This window comes from Chelonoidis abingdonii, chromosome 7 (assembly GCF_003597395.2).
Source record: "Chelonoidis abingdonii isolate Lonesome George chromosome 7, CheloAbing_2.0, whole genome shotgun sequence".
Lineage (NCBI taxonomy): Eukaryota > Metazoa > Chordata > Testudines > Testudinidae > Chelonoidis > Chelonoidis abingdonii.
The window spans coordinates 57,427,115-57,442,502 of NC_133775.1; the positions used below are offsets into that span (position 1 = coordinate 57,427,115).

General features: G+C 42.3%; 1 protein-coding gene across 1 annotated transcript in view; it reads right to left on the reverse strand.

Moving 5' to 3' along the window:
• XPR1 (xenotropic and polytropic retrovirus receptor 1) overlaps positions 1-15,388 on the reverse strand; it is a 253,284-nt gene that overhangs the window by 38,711 nt on the left and 199,185 nt on the right. Inside the window, exons 8-9 of the mRNA XM_032796188.2 lie at positions 9,645-9,832; positions 7,001-7,180 (exon numbers count right to left, since the gene is read on the reverse strand). Of these exons, the coding sequence (XP_032652079.1) occupies positions 7,001-7,180; positions 9,645-9,832 (368 nt within the window). The remainder of the gene's footprint in view (positions 1-7,000; positions 7,181-9,644; positions 9,833-15,388) is intronic.

A 15,388-nucleotide genomic window follows, 5' to 3' on the forward strand; every position in this document is an offset into this window, starting at 1 on the left:
CATAGGTGCCCTTGTGCCCCATACCGAAGGGCATAAAGAGCAGTGTGGGCTTAATTGCTCCTCACTTCCTTCGTCAATACAGAATCCCATAGGAATAGGACTCTGTGTTAGCAGGGAAGGAGGGCAGATCATGGAATCCATGGAAACAACTCACCTCAAAGAACTGCAGTTACCATAATTTAAGTAACTGTTCTCTCTTCAAGTGATTGCCCACACTGATTTCATTCTTAGTGACTAACAAGCAGCTGTCTGTCTGCATGGAGTTGGGTACAAGGAATCCTCCTTGACTGTTAACTGCAGGTAGCCTTACCAAAATTGATACCTGATCTGGAGGCCTGTGCCAGGGAATACTGATTGGTAATGGGTGGATCGAGCACCACATTGCTGCTCTACATATCTCAGGTAAGCTGCTCGAGCCCTAGAATGAGCCCTAATATGGCCAGGGGATCTTTCCTGTATAACGCATAAAAAATCCATACGTAGTCAGAGATCCACTTTGATATCATCTGGGTGGACACAGATTGCCCCTAACAGCTATTCCTTTATGTGGTCTGTCTGCTTTTTGCTTTACATACAGTTAAATGTACTGTATTATATTGCACCATTAAGGTCACTTTGCATTTTGTTGAACCATCTCTCCCTAAGAGACCTCAAGCCTGCAGGTGTCAGTTCACTATGCTTTACCGAGTTCAAAGCCAACGTGCTATTCTACACAAGTTTTTGTTTTTTCACTATATCAGTTTAGACACAGAGATGAGTAAATCACTGCAACCTCTAGCATGGATACAGGTATAGCCATACAAAGATGCTTATAACATAGAGCTAATAAATTGCCTAGGGATGTTGTGGAATCTCCATCATTGGAGATTTTTAAGAGCAGGATGAACAAACACCTGTAAAAGACAGTCTAGATCAGGGGTTCTCATACTGGGGGTTGGGACCCCTCAGGGGGCTGCGAGGTAATTACATGGGGGTCTTGAGCTGTCAACCTCCATCCGAAACCCCGCTTTGCCTCCAGCATTTATAATGGTGTTAAATATATAAAAAAGAGTTTTTAATTTATAAGGGAGGGGGGTCACACTCAGAAGTTTGCTATGTGAAATGGGTCACCAGTACAAAAGTTTGAGAACCACTGGTCTAGATAATATTAGTCCTGCCTTGAGTGCAGAGGACTGGACTAGATGACCTCTCGAGGTTCCTTCCAGTGTTATGATTCTAATTTCTATAAATTTAGACAGAAATAAAGAAGCCAGTCTCATACAAGTGCCATACTAATGTCACTGTTCACACTAGGGGTGGATTATACCACAATCTGTTTCTAAACTGATACAGTGAAAGTGGTAGAAAAGCTGTGTATACCAGCCCAGAGAGTAGTCCAAAGGCACAGAATATACTCGAGGAAGCTAATGAAATACATAGTTTTGAATTTGTACCCAAGATAAATAAAAGGGGAACCTTGTCTATTGTTAGCGTCAAAATGGGCAGAGTAATGAAAGTGCAATGAGATTTGTGTATGAAAAACCTTTTGTATAAGTGGCTTCGCTCCAAAGTTTCCAAGAAATAAGCTTTCAGATTCCAGTTACTCACAAGGGAAAGCTTTTCTGATTCAAGTAGATGTGTCAACCTCCAAGGTTTCATACAAAGAAAACTATTAACTAGATTGCACCTGTGAACTCCAGTTATTGCAGTAATGATTGCAGAAGTTGTTTTTTTATATTTTAATGGTTTTGCAAGCTCAACTCATTTCATTATTGTGTTACCTCTGCCTGCCACTAATCACTCCAAATGTACTCCATCAACTAGTCTTTGCTCATTAACATACACACAACAGTTGTAATGCTTAATGTCAAGCACAATGTGCAATCTGTCTGCTAATAAGCTGTGCAGGTAACCTGCTTTGCATGAATCAGAGCTTGTTATTTCAGTGATGGAGTACTACAGGGGGAAAAAAGTTTCATTTACTACCTTATGGACACAACTGTACGGGGTCCTTTGACTTTGATGAATAATCAGCAGCAAAATACAGAATTTCTAAAGCTGCCATTGTTGTGAAGACTTTGAGGGCTTCTTTTCTAGTTCTATCATGCCAATATGTTTCACTGTGCCTGTGCTAGTGGTGCCACAATAATGCTATAATTGTGAGATTGTGCCCACACAATAACTCCACGCAGAAATGAAACTGATTATAGTTCCTTTTATGGAAAAAAGTGTTGTATTCCCCTTAAGAATTAATATTGGTCTGGAAAAGCCCACCTTCGTGTCAGAGTGAAATGTAAGTAGTTTATGGCCTGGTCTACACTACGCATTTAAACCGATTTTAGTAGCGTTAAACCGATTTAACCCTGCACCCATCCACACAACGAGGCCCTTTATATCGATATAAAGGACTCTTAAAACCGGTTTCTGTACTCCTCCCTGACAAGAAGAGTAGCACTGAAATCGGCATTGCCATGTCGGATTAGGGTTACTGTGGCCACAAATCGACGGTATTGGCCTCCGGGCGGTATCCCACAGTGCACCACTGTGACCACTCTCGAAAGCAATCTGAACTCGGATGCACTGGCCAGGCAGACAGGAAAAGCCCCGCAAACTTTTGAATTGCATTTCCATTTTGCCCAGCGTGGAGCTCTGATCAGCACGGGTGGCGATGCAGTCCCAACTCCAAAAAGAGCTCCAGCATGGACCGTATGGGAGATACTGGATCTGATTGGTGTGTGGGGAGACAAATCTGCTCTATCAGAGCTCCGTTACAGAAGATGAAATGCCAAAGCATTTGAAAAAAATCTTCAGGCTATGATACAGAGTCCACAGCACCGTGCTGTGTGACAAGTGTAACGGAAAGCCAAAGAATCCAATGGACACTCATGGAGGAAGGGAGAGGGGACTGAGGACTCCAGCTATCCCACAGTCCCCGCAGTCTCCGAAAAGTATTTGCATTCTTGGCTGAGCTCCCAATGCCTGCAGGGTCAAACACATTGTCTGGGGTGGTTCAGGGTATATCTTGTCAATTTACCCCCCTCCCCCCCCTGTGAAAGAAAAGGGAAAAAAATCATTTCTTGACTTTTTTCAGTGTCACCCTATGTCTACTGCATGCTTCTGGTAGAGGGGTGCTGCAGCGCTGAACACCAGCATCCCCTTCCCGATGGCAGACGGTACAATATGACTGATATCCGTCTTCATCATCATCCCATGAGTGCTCCTGGCTGGCCTCAGGTGAGGTTGGTCGGGGGTGCCTGGGTAAAAATAGGAATGACTCCCACTTATTCCTGGCACATGGTACAGAACAGCTGGTAACCATCCTCATTATAGCAACTAGGGGCTGAGCTCCAACAGCTCCCCCCACCTTTCATGTCTAAAGAAAAGATTCTGTACTGCCTGGACTATCATAGCAGTGGGATGCTGGGCTCCTCTCCCCCCCACCGTTTAATGTCCTGCCTGGACTATCATTGCAGCTGGAGGCTGTCTCCCCCTCATTTTATCTCACTAAAAAATCAGTGTTTCTTATTCCTACATTCTTTATTACTTCATCACACAAATGGGGGACCCTGCAACGGTAGCCTAGGAGGGCTGGGGGAGAAGGGAAGCAACGGGTGGGGTTGTTGCAGGGGCACCCCCTAGAATGGCATGCAGCTCATCATTTCTGTGGGAACTGACACGGAGCAGCTGTGCTCTCTGGTACACTGGCTCTCTGGTACACTTGCCCCATATTCTAGGCAGGACTGACTCTATTTTTAGATACCATAAAGGAGGAAATGACCCGGGGAGTCATTCCCATTTTTGTCTTTGCGCCCCTGGCCGACCTCAGTGAAGGTCAGCCAGGAGCACCCATGACAGCAGCAGACGGTACAGAACAACTGATAACTGTCATCTCATCGCCGATTTACAGTGGCATGGCAGACGGTACAGAATGACTGATAACCATCTCTGCTATCTTGCAAAGGCAAATGAATGCTGCTGTGTAGCGCTACAGTACCGCCTCTGTCAGCAGCATCCAGTACACATACAGTGACAGTGACAAAAGGCAAAACGGGCTCCATGGTTGCATGCTATGGCGTCTGCCAGGGCAATCCAGGGAAAAAGGGCGCAAAATGATTGCCTGCCGTTGCTTTCACGGAGGAAGGAATGAGTGACGACGACATTTACCCAGAATCACCCGCGACAGTTTTTGCACCATCACGCATTGGGATCTCAACCCAGAATTCCAATGGGCAGGGGAGACTGCAGGAACTACGGGATAGCTACGGGATAGCTACCCTAAGTGCAGCGTTCCAGAAATCGACACTAGCCTCGGACCATAGACGCACACCACCGAATTATTGTGCTTTGTGTGGCCTTGTGCACTCGACTTTATACAATCTGTTTTACAAAACCGGTTTATGTAAAATTGGAATAATCCTGTAGTGTAGATGTACCCTATGTTGCAGAGCATCTGGAGGCGGGAGGCAGAAACTGAACCAGGATGGACCCCAATAACTCCCTGCTAATTTGTTTCCAACGGGATGGGGGTGTGGGAGGGGGAGGCTGGGAACTTGCCTGGCTTCCCTCTGGACAAGGCGGTAGTAATACAGGTGGCCAGGCTAGGGGCTGAAGAAAGGAGGGGAAGAGAAAGGAGCAGGATTGCATCTGAAAAATCCCCCATGTAGGAGAGATGGTGATTTGTTGAATGATGAAAGGGAAAAGGAAAAGAAGGGAGCACGAAAGGAACAGAGACTCAGCATGTTAAAACCATTAGAAAGTTGAACTTTTAAAGATTAAATAAGATGTATATATACAAAATGTGTGTACACTTATATGTATACTTGTATATGTATACACATGTTCATGCTGAAGACCAATTTTATGTCTTACCTTTGAATTGTTCCAGATTGCACCAATTAAAAAATATTTACCAAGTGTTAGCAAAGTAATTCCACGGAGGGGGATACTCCAGGACCAACCTACAAGGTCTTAATCCTCCCTCATGCAAATCACTCAGTATTTTTACAGTGCAAATTGATCAAAAAATTATTTAGCCAGAAAATGTAAGGTCTTCTGAGAAACCCAGATGAACCCAAGCCTTCACAGCAGTAACTGTGAAAAAGTGAAAGAATCTGTGACATTGCAGTCTATATGGTTTTATAAAAATATGCTAATAAGTGAATATAATGTAACTGGAATATGCTTCATGCAAAAGGTCTCTCGTAAGGTATCATTACAAAGCTTATAATCTACTGAGTGTGACCATCCTATTTGTATAAATGTACCACTCTTGTATCTGAAACTAGAAATATAACTCTGAGGGCCTATTGTAATTATGCAAAGTGTGGGCAATCTTGATGACTCCCATTAACCAGGGAAATTGTCTGCAGATGGCTGTGGTTTACCTGTAAGTTTTCCTGTATACCTGTGTGCTGGCAATTGGGCAATGAAGTCTTGCAGTGACATGTGATCATGTCACCTCAACTGGAATCCACCTTTAACCCGTTGTATCTCCATTGAGAAGGATGGGGTGGGAACCCAGAGAGGGACAAAGGATTCCCGCCTTATCAAAAGATATATAATGGGGTGGAAAAGAACAAAGGAGGAGCACCATCATGAAGAATCCTCTAGCTACCACCTGAGCTGGAACAAGAGCTATACGAAGGGAAAGAATTATGCCCAGGCCTGGAAGGTGTCCATTCTGAGGAAAAAACTTACTGAAGCATCTCTAAGGGTGAGATTATCTGTATTCAGTTTCATTAGACATATATTTGCGCATTTTATTTTATTTTGCTTGGTGACTTACTTTGTTCTTTTTGTTACTACTTGGAACCACTTAAATCCTACTTTCTGTATTTAATAAAATCACTTTTTACTTATTAATTATTAACTAGAGTGTATAATACCTGAGGGAGCAAACAACTGTGCATATCTCTCAAACAGTGTTATAGAGGGTGAACAATTTGAGTTTACCCTGTATAAGCTTTATTCAGGGTAAAACAGATTTATTTGGATTTAGACCCCATTGGGAGTTGGGCATCTGAGTGTTAAAAACAGGAACACCTCTGTTAGCTGCTTTCAGGTAAACTTGTAGCTTTGGGGCAAGTAATTCAGACCCTGGGTCTTTGCCGGAGCGGACGGGAGTGTCTGGCTCAGCAAGACAGGGTGCTGGGGCCCCGAGCTGGCAGGAAAGGCAGGTGTAGAAGTAGTCTTGGCACATCAGGTGACAGCTCCCAGAGGGTTTCTGTAATCCAATCTGTCACAGAATCAATTTGATTAAAATTAATGTAAATTAAAGGGTGCATGGACATATGGAGTGGCGGCAGGCGTATGCATTTTGGGAAAAATTGGTAAGAGATCTCTGGGTCAAAATGGTTGGTGTTTACATTTATAATCTTACTATAGCATTAGCATGTTTCCATTCATTTTTTCTGACTTTTGTTACCAGGGAAACAATAGCCAAGATTAAAATATTAATCTTTCTCATTCAAACAGGTACAGAAAAGAAATGTTGAAAAAGTAGTGGTGACTAGTAGTATAAAACAAAAGTAACCTCAGCTATTGTCTGCTACCCATGAATACTCTATTTGAGAATTGGCCCATTTTCAGTTTGGGCAAACAACATTCTGTCAGCTTTGCTTTTTAGCCCTTTGTAATCTTACCCAAACTGCTTTGCTAAAGAAGAGATACAGTGAGCATGGCTGAGACATGAGGAAAGCTACATGGAGCATTTGTGTGTGCATGCATACACCACATATGTTTATTTTTGTATGTGTGAACATTTGTGTGTACATACCCTTGGTATGAACAACATAACAGAAACAGTACAAAGATTGAAAGTAACTTCTATGCTCAACAAATACACACATCTAATTCTTTATGCATGGACTTGCTTGAGTATTATGAATCAAAGCATGCATAAAATTGTGTAGCATACACTCCCAAGTCTGAAAATTAGTGATGTATTTGCACACACTTCAACTGGTTGAGTTCAATTACCCACACCAGTTTCTCTTGAGTTTGTACCAGGTTCCAGACTTACCAACAGTTTCAGCAGCCAAAACCGGGACTTGTAGTACAAAGTTTTGGTGGGGTTGATGAGGAAAAGCAACATGAATCCATACAAGATGAGTGGATTCACCTGCATAGGGACATGGGTAAATTTGCCATATATACATGCCAGCAGGCTCAGGCACCACAACATCCCAAGGAATCCAGCAATCTAATAAAAGATGGAGGAGAGAAACAAAGTTATACACCTAATGAGTTAAGGTAATTCTGAATTCCATACTATAGAACCCAAAGAAGAGCTGCTTTCATCACCATAATCAAATCAGTAACACATCAGTAACCTCCTTTTCTTGACTTAAGAACATAAGAACAGCCTACAAGGTCAGACCAAAGGTTCATCTAGACCAGTATGCTGTCTTCTGACAGTAGCCAATGACAGGTGCTCCAGAGAGAATGAATGGAACAGGTAATCATCAAGTAATCCATCCCATCACCCATTCCCAGCTTCTGGCAGAGGCTAGACACACCATTCCTACCCATCCTGGCTAATAGCATTGATGGACCTATCCTCCATGAATTTATCTAGTTTTTTTTTGAACCCTGTTATAGTCTTGGCCTTCATAACGTTCTCTGGCAAAGAATTCCACAGCTTGACTGCGTGTTGGGTGAAGAAACACTTCCTTTGGTTTGTTTGAAACCTGCTGCCTATTAATTTCATTTAGTGACCACTAGCTCCTGAGTTATGAGAAGGTGTAAGTAACACTTCCTTATTTAATTTCTCCACACCAGACATGATTCTGTAGACCTCTATCATATCCCCCTTTAGTTGTGTCTTTTCCAAGCTGAGAAGTCCCGGTCTTATTAATCTCTCCTCATATGGAGGCTGCTCCTAACCTCTAATAATTTTTGTTGGCCTTTCCTGAACCTTTTCTTGATAGTTATGTTACAGTTCATTCCAAGGAAACAGGACGATTTATTCTGCTGATACTTAAAATGCACAGTGATTCCCATGGCTTTGTCAAGGCTGCATCCCCACTCTGTCACTCTGAGTATAGGAAGTGGGGGCCGCAAGGATTCTAAAAATTAATACTTGTATTAAACGCCCAAGGTTACAGCTTTTCTCTGACCTTGGCTTGGTAAATGCTGCTACCACCACTCAAATGCAAAAAAACCACCCTTGGACCCAGGAAGGAGCACTTGGGAATTCCTCCCTGTGGGATACCCTCAAGCCCTTTCACACCTCCCCCGCCCCGGGGAAGAGCTGAGAAAGAAAACAAAGGAAATTAGCTGTGGCTACCAGCTAATCAAACAACATGTACAAACCTCTTAGGACACCAAAAATCCAATCTTGTTCTTAAAAAAGGTAAATTTTATTAAAAACAAAAAGGAAAACAATACATCTGGAACTTAGGCTTTTGCTAGATTTTAAAAGAGCAATTCCAAAAATTAATCACCCAAAATAGCTTACTTGGGGGTTCAGCTTAAAGATTACAAGCAACCAAAAGCATCAGGTATTAGCACAGAGGAGATCCACAAGCCAAAATAAGAAATAAACCTGACTGTATCTAACTAAAAACATTCCCTATTAAAATAATTTCTTCTAGGTATGGAAGATGAATTTTTATACCTGATTCAAGCCTTACACAGAATTCCTGCTTATAGCATTGCTGCTCTGTCCCCTGCAGTCCAGAGAATAACAGACAAAAGGAAGTTTCTTTCCCAATTTTAAAAAGCTCTACCTTCCCATCAGCTCTTTTGGTCAGGTGCCCACTCCTCTCCTTTTACCTGTGGGCTTGTTAACCCTTTACACGTAAAGCAAGCAGAGTGCAGACCAAGATGGATTTTACAGCTAACTGCCTGGCTGGGTGCCCATCAAAGGGAGCTACTCCCTTCCCATGTATCACATGCCCCCCAAATCACAGAAGGTGCTGGCCAGCCTGGTTCAGCTGGTTCGACTGGGATTTCTTCCTGGAGGTTTAGGAAATAGAGTTAATAAGATACATACACCTCTAACTTTACTAATAATTACATGAAGAACTAAACAGTACTTTTTGCATTTCAAGGACTACAATGACTTAGAATGCAGAGACATTTTTACCCATGCGATTCTGGGAAACTTTCCCGGGAGAGTGCATCAGCCACTTTGTTAGAGGCTCCTGAAATGCGTTGTACTTCAAAATCAAAGTCTTGAATAGCAAAACTCCACCAAAGAAGTTTTTTGTTAGTCTCTTTGACTGTGTGAAGCCACTTCAGTGCAGCATGGTCAGTCTGCAGGTGGAACCGCCATCCCCAAATGTATGGGCGTAGCTGCTCCAGAGCATGCACAATGGCATAACATTCTTTTTCTGAGACTGACCAGTGTCTTTCCCTCTCGGAAAGTTTTTTGCTGAGAAACACAACAAGATGGAATTATTGATCTTGTCCTTCCTGCATTAAAACTGCTCCCAGACCACGCTCGAACTGCGTGGTTGTGACGAATGGTTGGTTGAAGTTCTACCTTCCCATTGGCTCTTTTGGTCAAGTGCCCACTTTTACCTGTGGGCTTCTTAACCTTTTACAGGTAAAGCAAGCAGAGAACAGATCAAGAGGGATTTTACAGCTAACTGGCTGGCTGGCTGTCCATCAAAGGGAGCTATTCCCGCCCCCTTCATGTATCACAGGCTTGTTCTGTTTACCTCAAAGAGATGCTGATGGGACAAATTGCTGCGGGGATTGAGTTCAAAGATGAGGACATGATTCACTCCTGCATGCCTCCAGCCATATGTATTGATACCCAGGAGGAAGAGGAATTCTATCAGGAGAAAGCCACCTCGATAGATTCTCACCAGTGGCCACACATTTGGTCCATCTATAAAAAACACACCTGACAAAGAGAAAATAAGTGCTTAATGATATAACACATGCCATGTTGCAGGCCAAAACAATTCTCTGCTTCTTATGCTGATCCTAAGGTAAACAGCAGATAATATACATACCCCACAAGAAAAAGGTAGTACTCTTAATCCAGAGCCTCATATTCTAGCTATTAGAACACAGTGGGGAACCAGGACTCTTTGCCCTAAATCCAGATTAAAGTTTTGACTTGCTTTTTTCTTGGGGATGGGAGAAGATCTGTCACTTGACCTCAGCCAAACAAGAGAAGCTGCATGTGGTGGTTTGAGTTTCCTCTTTTTGGTCAAATGATCAAAGTTAAGCTTTATTTGGTATTATACACCTGTCTTCCCAAGCCTCACCTCATAAGTAAAATTTAAGATTTGTCAAACATCAAGGATTCATAGATTATTAAACCAGAAGAAATCACTGTGATCATCTAATATAACTTCTACTGAATAGCAAAGGCCATAGGACTTCCCTGAATTTATTCCGGCTTTATCTATAGCATATCTTTTAAAAAAAAAAATCCAATCTTAGGTTTCCAGTGATGGAGAATCCACCACAATCCTTGGTAAACTGTTCCAACGGTTAACTGTCCTCACTGTATTTTAAGTCTCCTTTTACCTCAATCTGCTTCTGCCTCGACCACTTCTGAACATGCCAGTGATTACTAGATCTGCTCCATCTCCCACTCAGGCCACCAGCAACATCCTACTCCCTTATTGGTAGGAGTGATGCGAAACTGGAGCATTGGTACCTGCAGGAATTGTACCTAGAAGAAGCTGAACATTCTTCCAAGTTTGTGGTTAAGCCAAAAAATCTCAAAGCCTAATTTTTTCTCTGCAAATGAAGGCACAAATATTTTAGCCTCAAACCAAGCCAATGAAACACACTATTTAAACTAGGGCTAAATCTGTCTATTCACTAAATTCAAGTGAGGTTGGTGAAATGTATATTGCTTCCTTTGTTCAGTCCTACAAGCTTTTGGAGACCCATGTGTATTTACTACATCAAAAATTGCAATCAAGTCTTTAAAATAGAAGCTTTATCTTTGTCCAGCCCAGCCAGCCTTGTAAAATTTTACCCTCCTAATTGCCCAAGGCAAGGTTTCTTACTGACGGGTGAGTTAAATTTTTTTTCCAATCAATTTCAGTTTCATTGAATATTCCCATCTCCCTCCTGCTCCTTCCCCTGCTCAATCTTTTTTTTTTTTTTTTAATAGAAAGGCTTGACAGGAGCACCCAATTTAACTTCTCTGTGTCAATTAATTTTTCCTCCACCACACCTCTCTTATTCAATTCCTCTCAACTAAATAGCTCCAACCTTTTCAGTCTCTCCATATGAAACTGTCTCTAACCATTTTCATTCATCTGGCCAGCATTCATAGTTTATATTGCTTGGAATTACTGAGATAGAAATTATGGACAAGAAGGAATTATTCAGATACTGTCCCTTTAAATTTATATCCAAGACTGATAATGTTAACAGGTTTCAGGTAACACTGAGCCAAATCAGTAGATGTCTAATTAACATTCAAAAGGATTTCACCAAAAATGTCCTGAAGAGGGTGACAGCTAAGTTAGTTTACGATATGACTGTGAAAATATATGTCTGAACTTTATTTTGAACCAGGGGCATGCAAGATCAGGGGGCTGCTTGAAAATAAAGGGAGGAAACAATTACGTATAGAAAGGGAGAGAAGGTGGAAATCAACCCGTTTACTCTGGGCAAAGCAGACCCCAAAATACTGAACAGGAAACACTGTGAAGAATGACGACGGAGCATCAGGAGAATAAATCCCACTTAAAAATTCTTGGTAAAAGGCAAGGACCAGTGGGGATCTTGCCCCACTAGGTGTACCAGAGCTCGGACAGAACCTGGGAGAGAGTTTGAGGGGTCTATTTGTTAAGTCTTAAAAAAAATCTAAGTGCCACACAAAGTTACAGCACTGTATAAATAGTGAAAATAATTATGCATCAGTTTTCACCGTTATGTTCTATATAATTTCAGTTGGCCTAAGAATCAGACTCTGCCTGTATTGAAGAATGGACAAATGATAAGTCTGACAACAATCAAGAACAGTTTATTGGAGGTGCAACTAAAACCCACTTTTTATGGAGGATTCTGCTCAGGAAAATGAAGCACTACTAGGACTGGCCTGAACTAGATAGCAGTATGGGCAGATAACATGTAAAATCTTCCCTATATTGCTCTGTCAATGCACTCTAACCGTGACCTGCAACTTTGTTGTTACTGCAATCCTTACTTCTTGAGAAGAGACAGTCATTTATGGTAAAGTATGTAGCACCAGTACAGATAGAGGTTATGTTCTCACCAATGTAGAAACATTCATATACTTGGGCAGTACCATCAGCCAGGATGGTGGAACAAGCCAGGATATCCAGAACAAAAATCAATAAAGCCAGGAACACCTTCAAGAGCTTAAATACAGTCTGGAAATCATCAAAATACACCAAAACCAAACTCAAGATTTTTCAGAGCCATATACTTTCAACATTACTTTACAGTGAAGAACACTGGGGAACGAGAAAGTGCGACATGTCCAAACTTTCTTCATTCCATACAACCTGCCTCACAAAAATCCTCCATATCTTTTTGGCTCAGAACAATCTCAAACCAAGCTCTATTGACACAGTGCAGCCAAGAGGATATGAGCACCATCATTGCCAGGAGGCACTGGAGATGGATTGGCTACGTGCTTCGGACAGAAACTGATTCCATCACAAGAGCTGCAATAAGATGGACACCTGAAGGCAAGCGAAAATGAGGCCACCTGAAAACAACATGGCAAAGAGCTGTGGAAGCCGAGCTGAAAAACCTGGGACACAGCTGGGGAACCATCGAAAGACTTGCCAGAAACAGATAGGAGCAAAGGAACTTTGTCGCTGTCCTAAATGCCAGAGGCATAATGTGAACATGATGATGGTGCTAATTTAGCACTTTTGTGGTGTGTGTAAATGAAGACTCAGATAAAGCACCATGATAGTGTTTACTTGTTACCCACACTTTTCTACGGTCAAAGACTGAGTCGAAAGGCTTGCCTTACTAACCTGCTATTCACTTAGCTCTAATACCTCAGGCTAGCCCGATTACTAAAGTCAGCTAAATCCGTGTTATTGTTGTTACACCTTCACCAACTGATACTTGGTAGACAAATTAAAGAGGCATTGGGTGTTTGGTTATACTTGCAGCTGTACAGCGCTGGGAGTTAAAGCTATCTTTGTACAGCTGTGTAGGGAAAGCGCTGCAGTGTGGCCACACTGACAGCTACCAGCGCTGCAGTGTGGCCACATTTGCAGCGGTGTTTGGGAGTGGTGCAATTATGGGCACAGCTATCCCAGCGTTCAACTGGCTGCAACATGCCTTTCAAAGAGGGGTGGCATAGGGTGTTGAGTGTGACAGGGAGTGTGGGGGAGACAGAGAGAGTGGATTTTTGGAGCTGACACTTTGTCAGCTCCCTGCCTTGCAAGTTCTAAGGACTTGAAGATACACAGCACCAACCTTCAATCATTTTAAAAGTTTTGACCCCTTCCCCCACCCCTCTCTCATTCATTAAATGCAAATAGCCTTCAGACCAGATAAGCAGCTGCTCCAAAACGGACCCCCCTGCCCTGCCCCCCCCGGCTGCTTCTCTCCTCAAGCAAACACTAGCTGTGGACATTGATCCCCCTGCCTGCCTCTGCTTGAGCAAACAGTAGCTGTGTTTGTTTTTTAGATAGCAGCTCCGGGAGCCCTGAGTTCACAACAAAATAAAGAGAGGCATCACAACAAAACAAAGAGTGTTATTTTTACTTAAAAAGCATTATGGGAAGGTTCCAGAGGTCAGTTACAGGGTAGTAAAATTAATCACTGTTTACACTGGCACCCCAGCGCTGCTAGAGCATCGCTATAGTCGTTATTCCCCAGGCCGAGGTGGAGTACAGCCAGCGCTGTAGCCAGGGAGATACAGTGCTGTATGTGCCTTGCCAGTGTGGACGAGGAGTAAGTTACAGCGCTGTAAAGCCACCACCAGCACTGTAACTCTCAAGTGTAGCCAAGCCCTCAGAGTCTTAACAGATGAGAGGTTTTCTCTGTTCTGATGCCCCCAAGAGGGTCAAAACCTCTTTCAGTTCTATTCAGTTTCTGATATTGCATTTAGATCCACGATGACATGTTGATTTCTCTTACAAATCCTGTTCAAATATGTTGCAGAACTGAAGTAATTAGAGTCAGGGGTTTTCTCCTCCCCAAGAACTTGCTATGATTTGAATGCTCTAGCTTTGTCCCTGTACTATGAAAATTATACAAACTCTGAATTAGCAGCTTCACTTCAGTAATGTATTAACAATTCCATATTCACTAACATCTTGAGAGATGCTAATATAGAAAAGCGAACATCACATGGATATTTCACTGTATCCCAATACACTAGTCTGTTCTATTACCAAATTCCATATTTTTACAAGTGAAGATGACCCTTGCTATTGTGAGAAAAATTGCTACTCATGAGGCATTGTGTAAAATCGTACTTGTTAATAAGTAACAAACCATACTCCTGCTTAAATATACTTTCAAAGCCATCTAGACTCTCAGGAGCTATAAAACATTCAGATACGGCAGCAAATAAGATGTGACACGGAGGGGGCCATGTCCCCTTAGGAGTTAGTGAAGGACAGTCTACCCTATTAAAAAGACTCTCTCTGGTTCCGACTGTGATAGCGACAACCATTGTGGACTTCAGGTTACTCAAAAACACAGATCTCCAGGTGATGTTAATTTTTTTAAAATCAGAAGGTACGGTTGGTATGTTTTGTAATTGAACCTCCCAAGTTCTAATGCCTGCCATGAGGCATTACAAATTTATAGCCTTGATGTCATGTTTATACCAAGCAGACTCTCAAAACACTTTGGTAAAGGTTACTAATATGTTAGCAAAGTAGCAATTTTTTAAATTAACTTTATAGCTGCAAGTACCAGTACAACTTTTATTTTCCCAATATTTGTAGAAACTCATAGGTTTCAGGTCATGTCTCCTGATGGAAGCACACTAATTCACATCAGTTTTGGTGCGTGTGTTTGAAGATGAGGATTGTGGTCACGAATTCATTACTACCATTATGATGTTTTTTCATTCTGAACATTGAAAATACACCAATTTCACATTGTGAGATAAATGCAAACAGCAGCTGGCTTTAATGGTATTCACAGCTCTCACAGAGATCAAACACACAAGCTATAGACAGAAATGTGAAGACGATGTATGAAGCTACATAAACACACACGTTAAAAGAGGCCCCCAACACACATGGAGGGTGGTAATAAGAGGGGGTTACTTACCTATAACTGGAGGTTCTTTGAAATGTGTGGTCCCTATCTGTATTCCAAACGTGGGTGTGCATGTGCACTATGTGCCAGGGCCAGAAGGTTTTCTTAGCAGTATCCCGTGAACCACATGTGTATCGTGCATCCCCTCATGCCTGTAGAAGAGGGTACAATAGGCCAGATGGATCAACGTTTCGCCAATGACCCTCTTTCCGATGAGTAG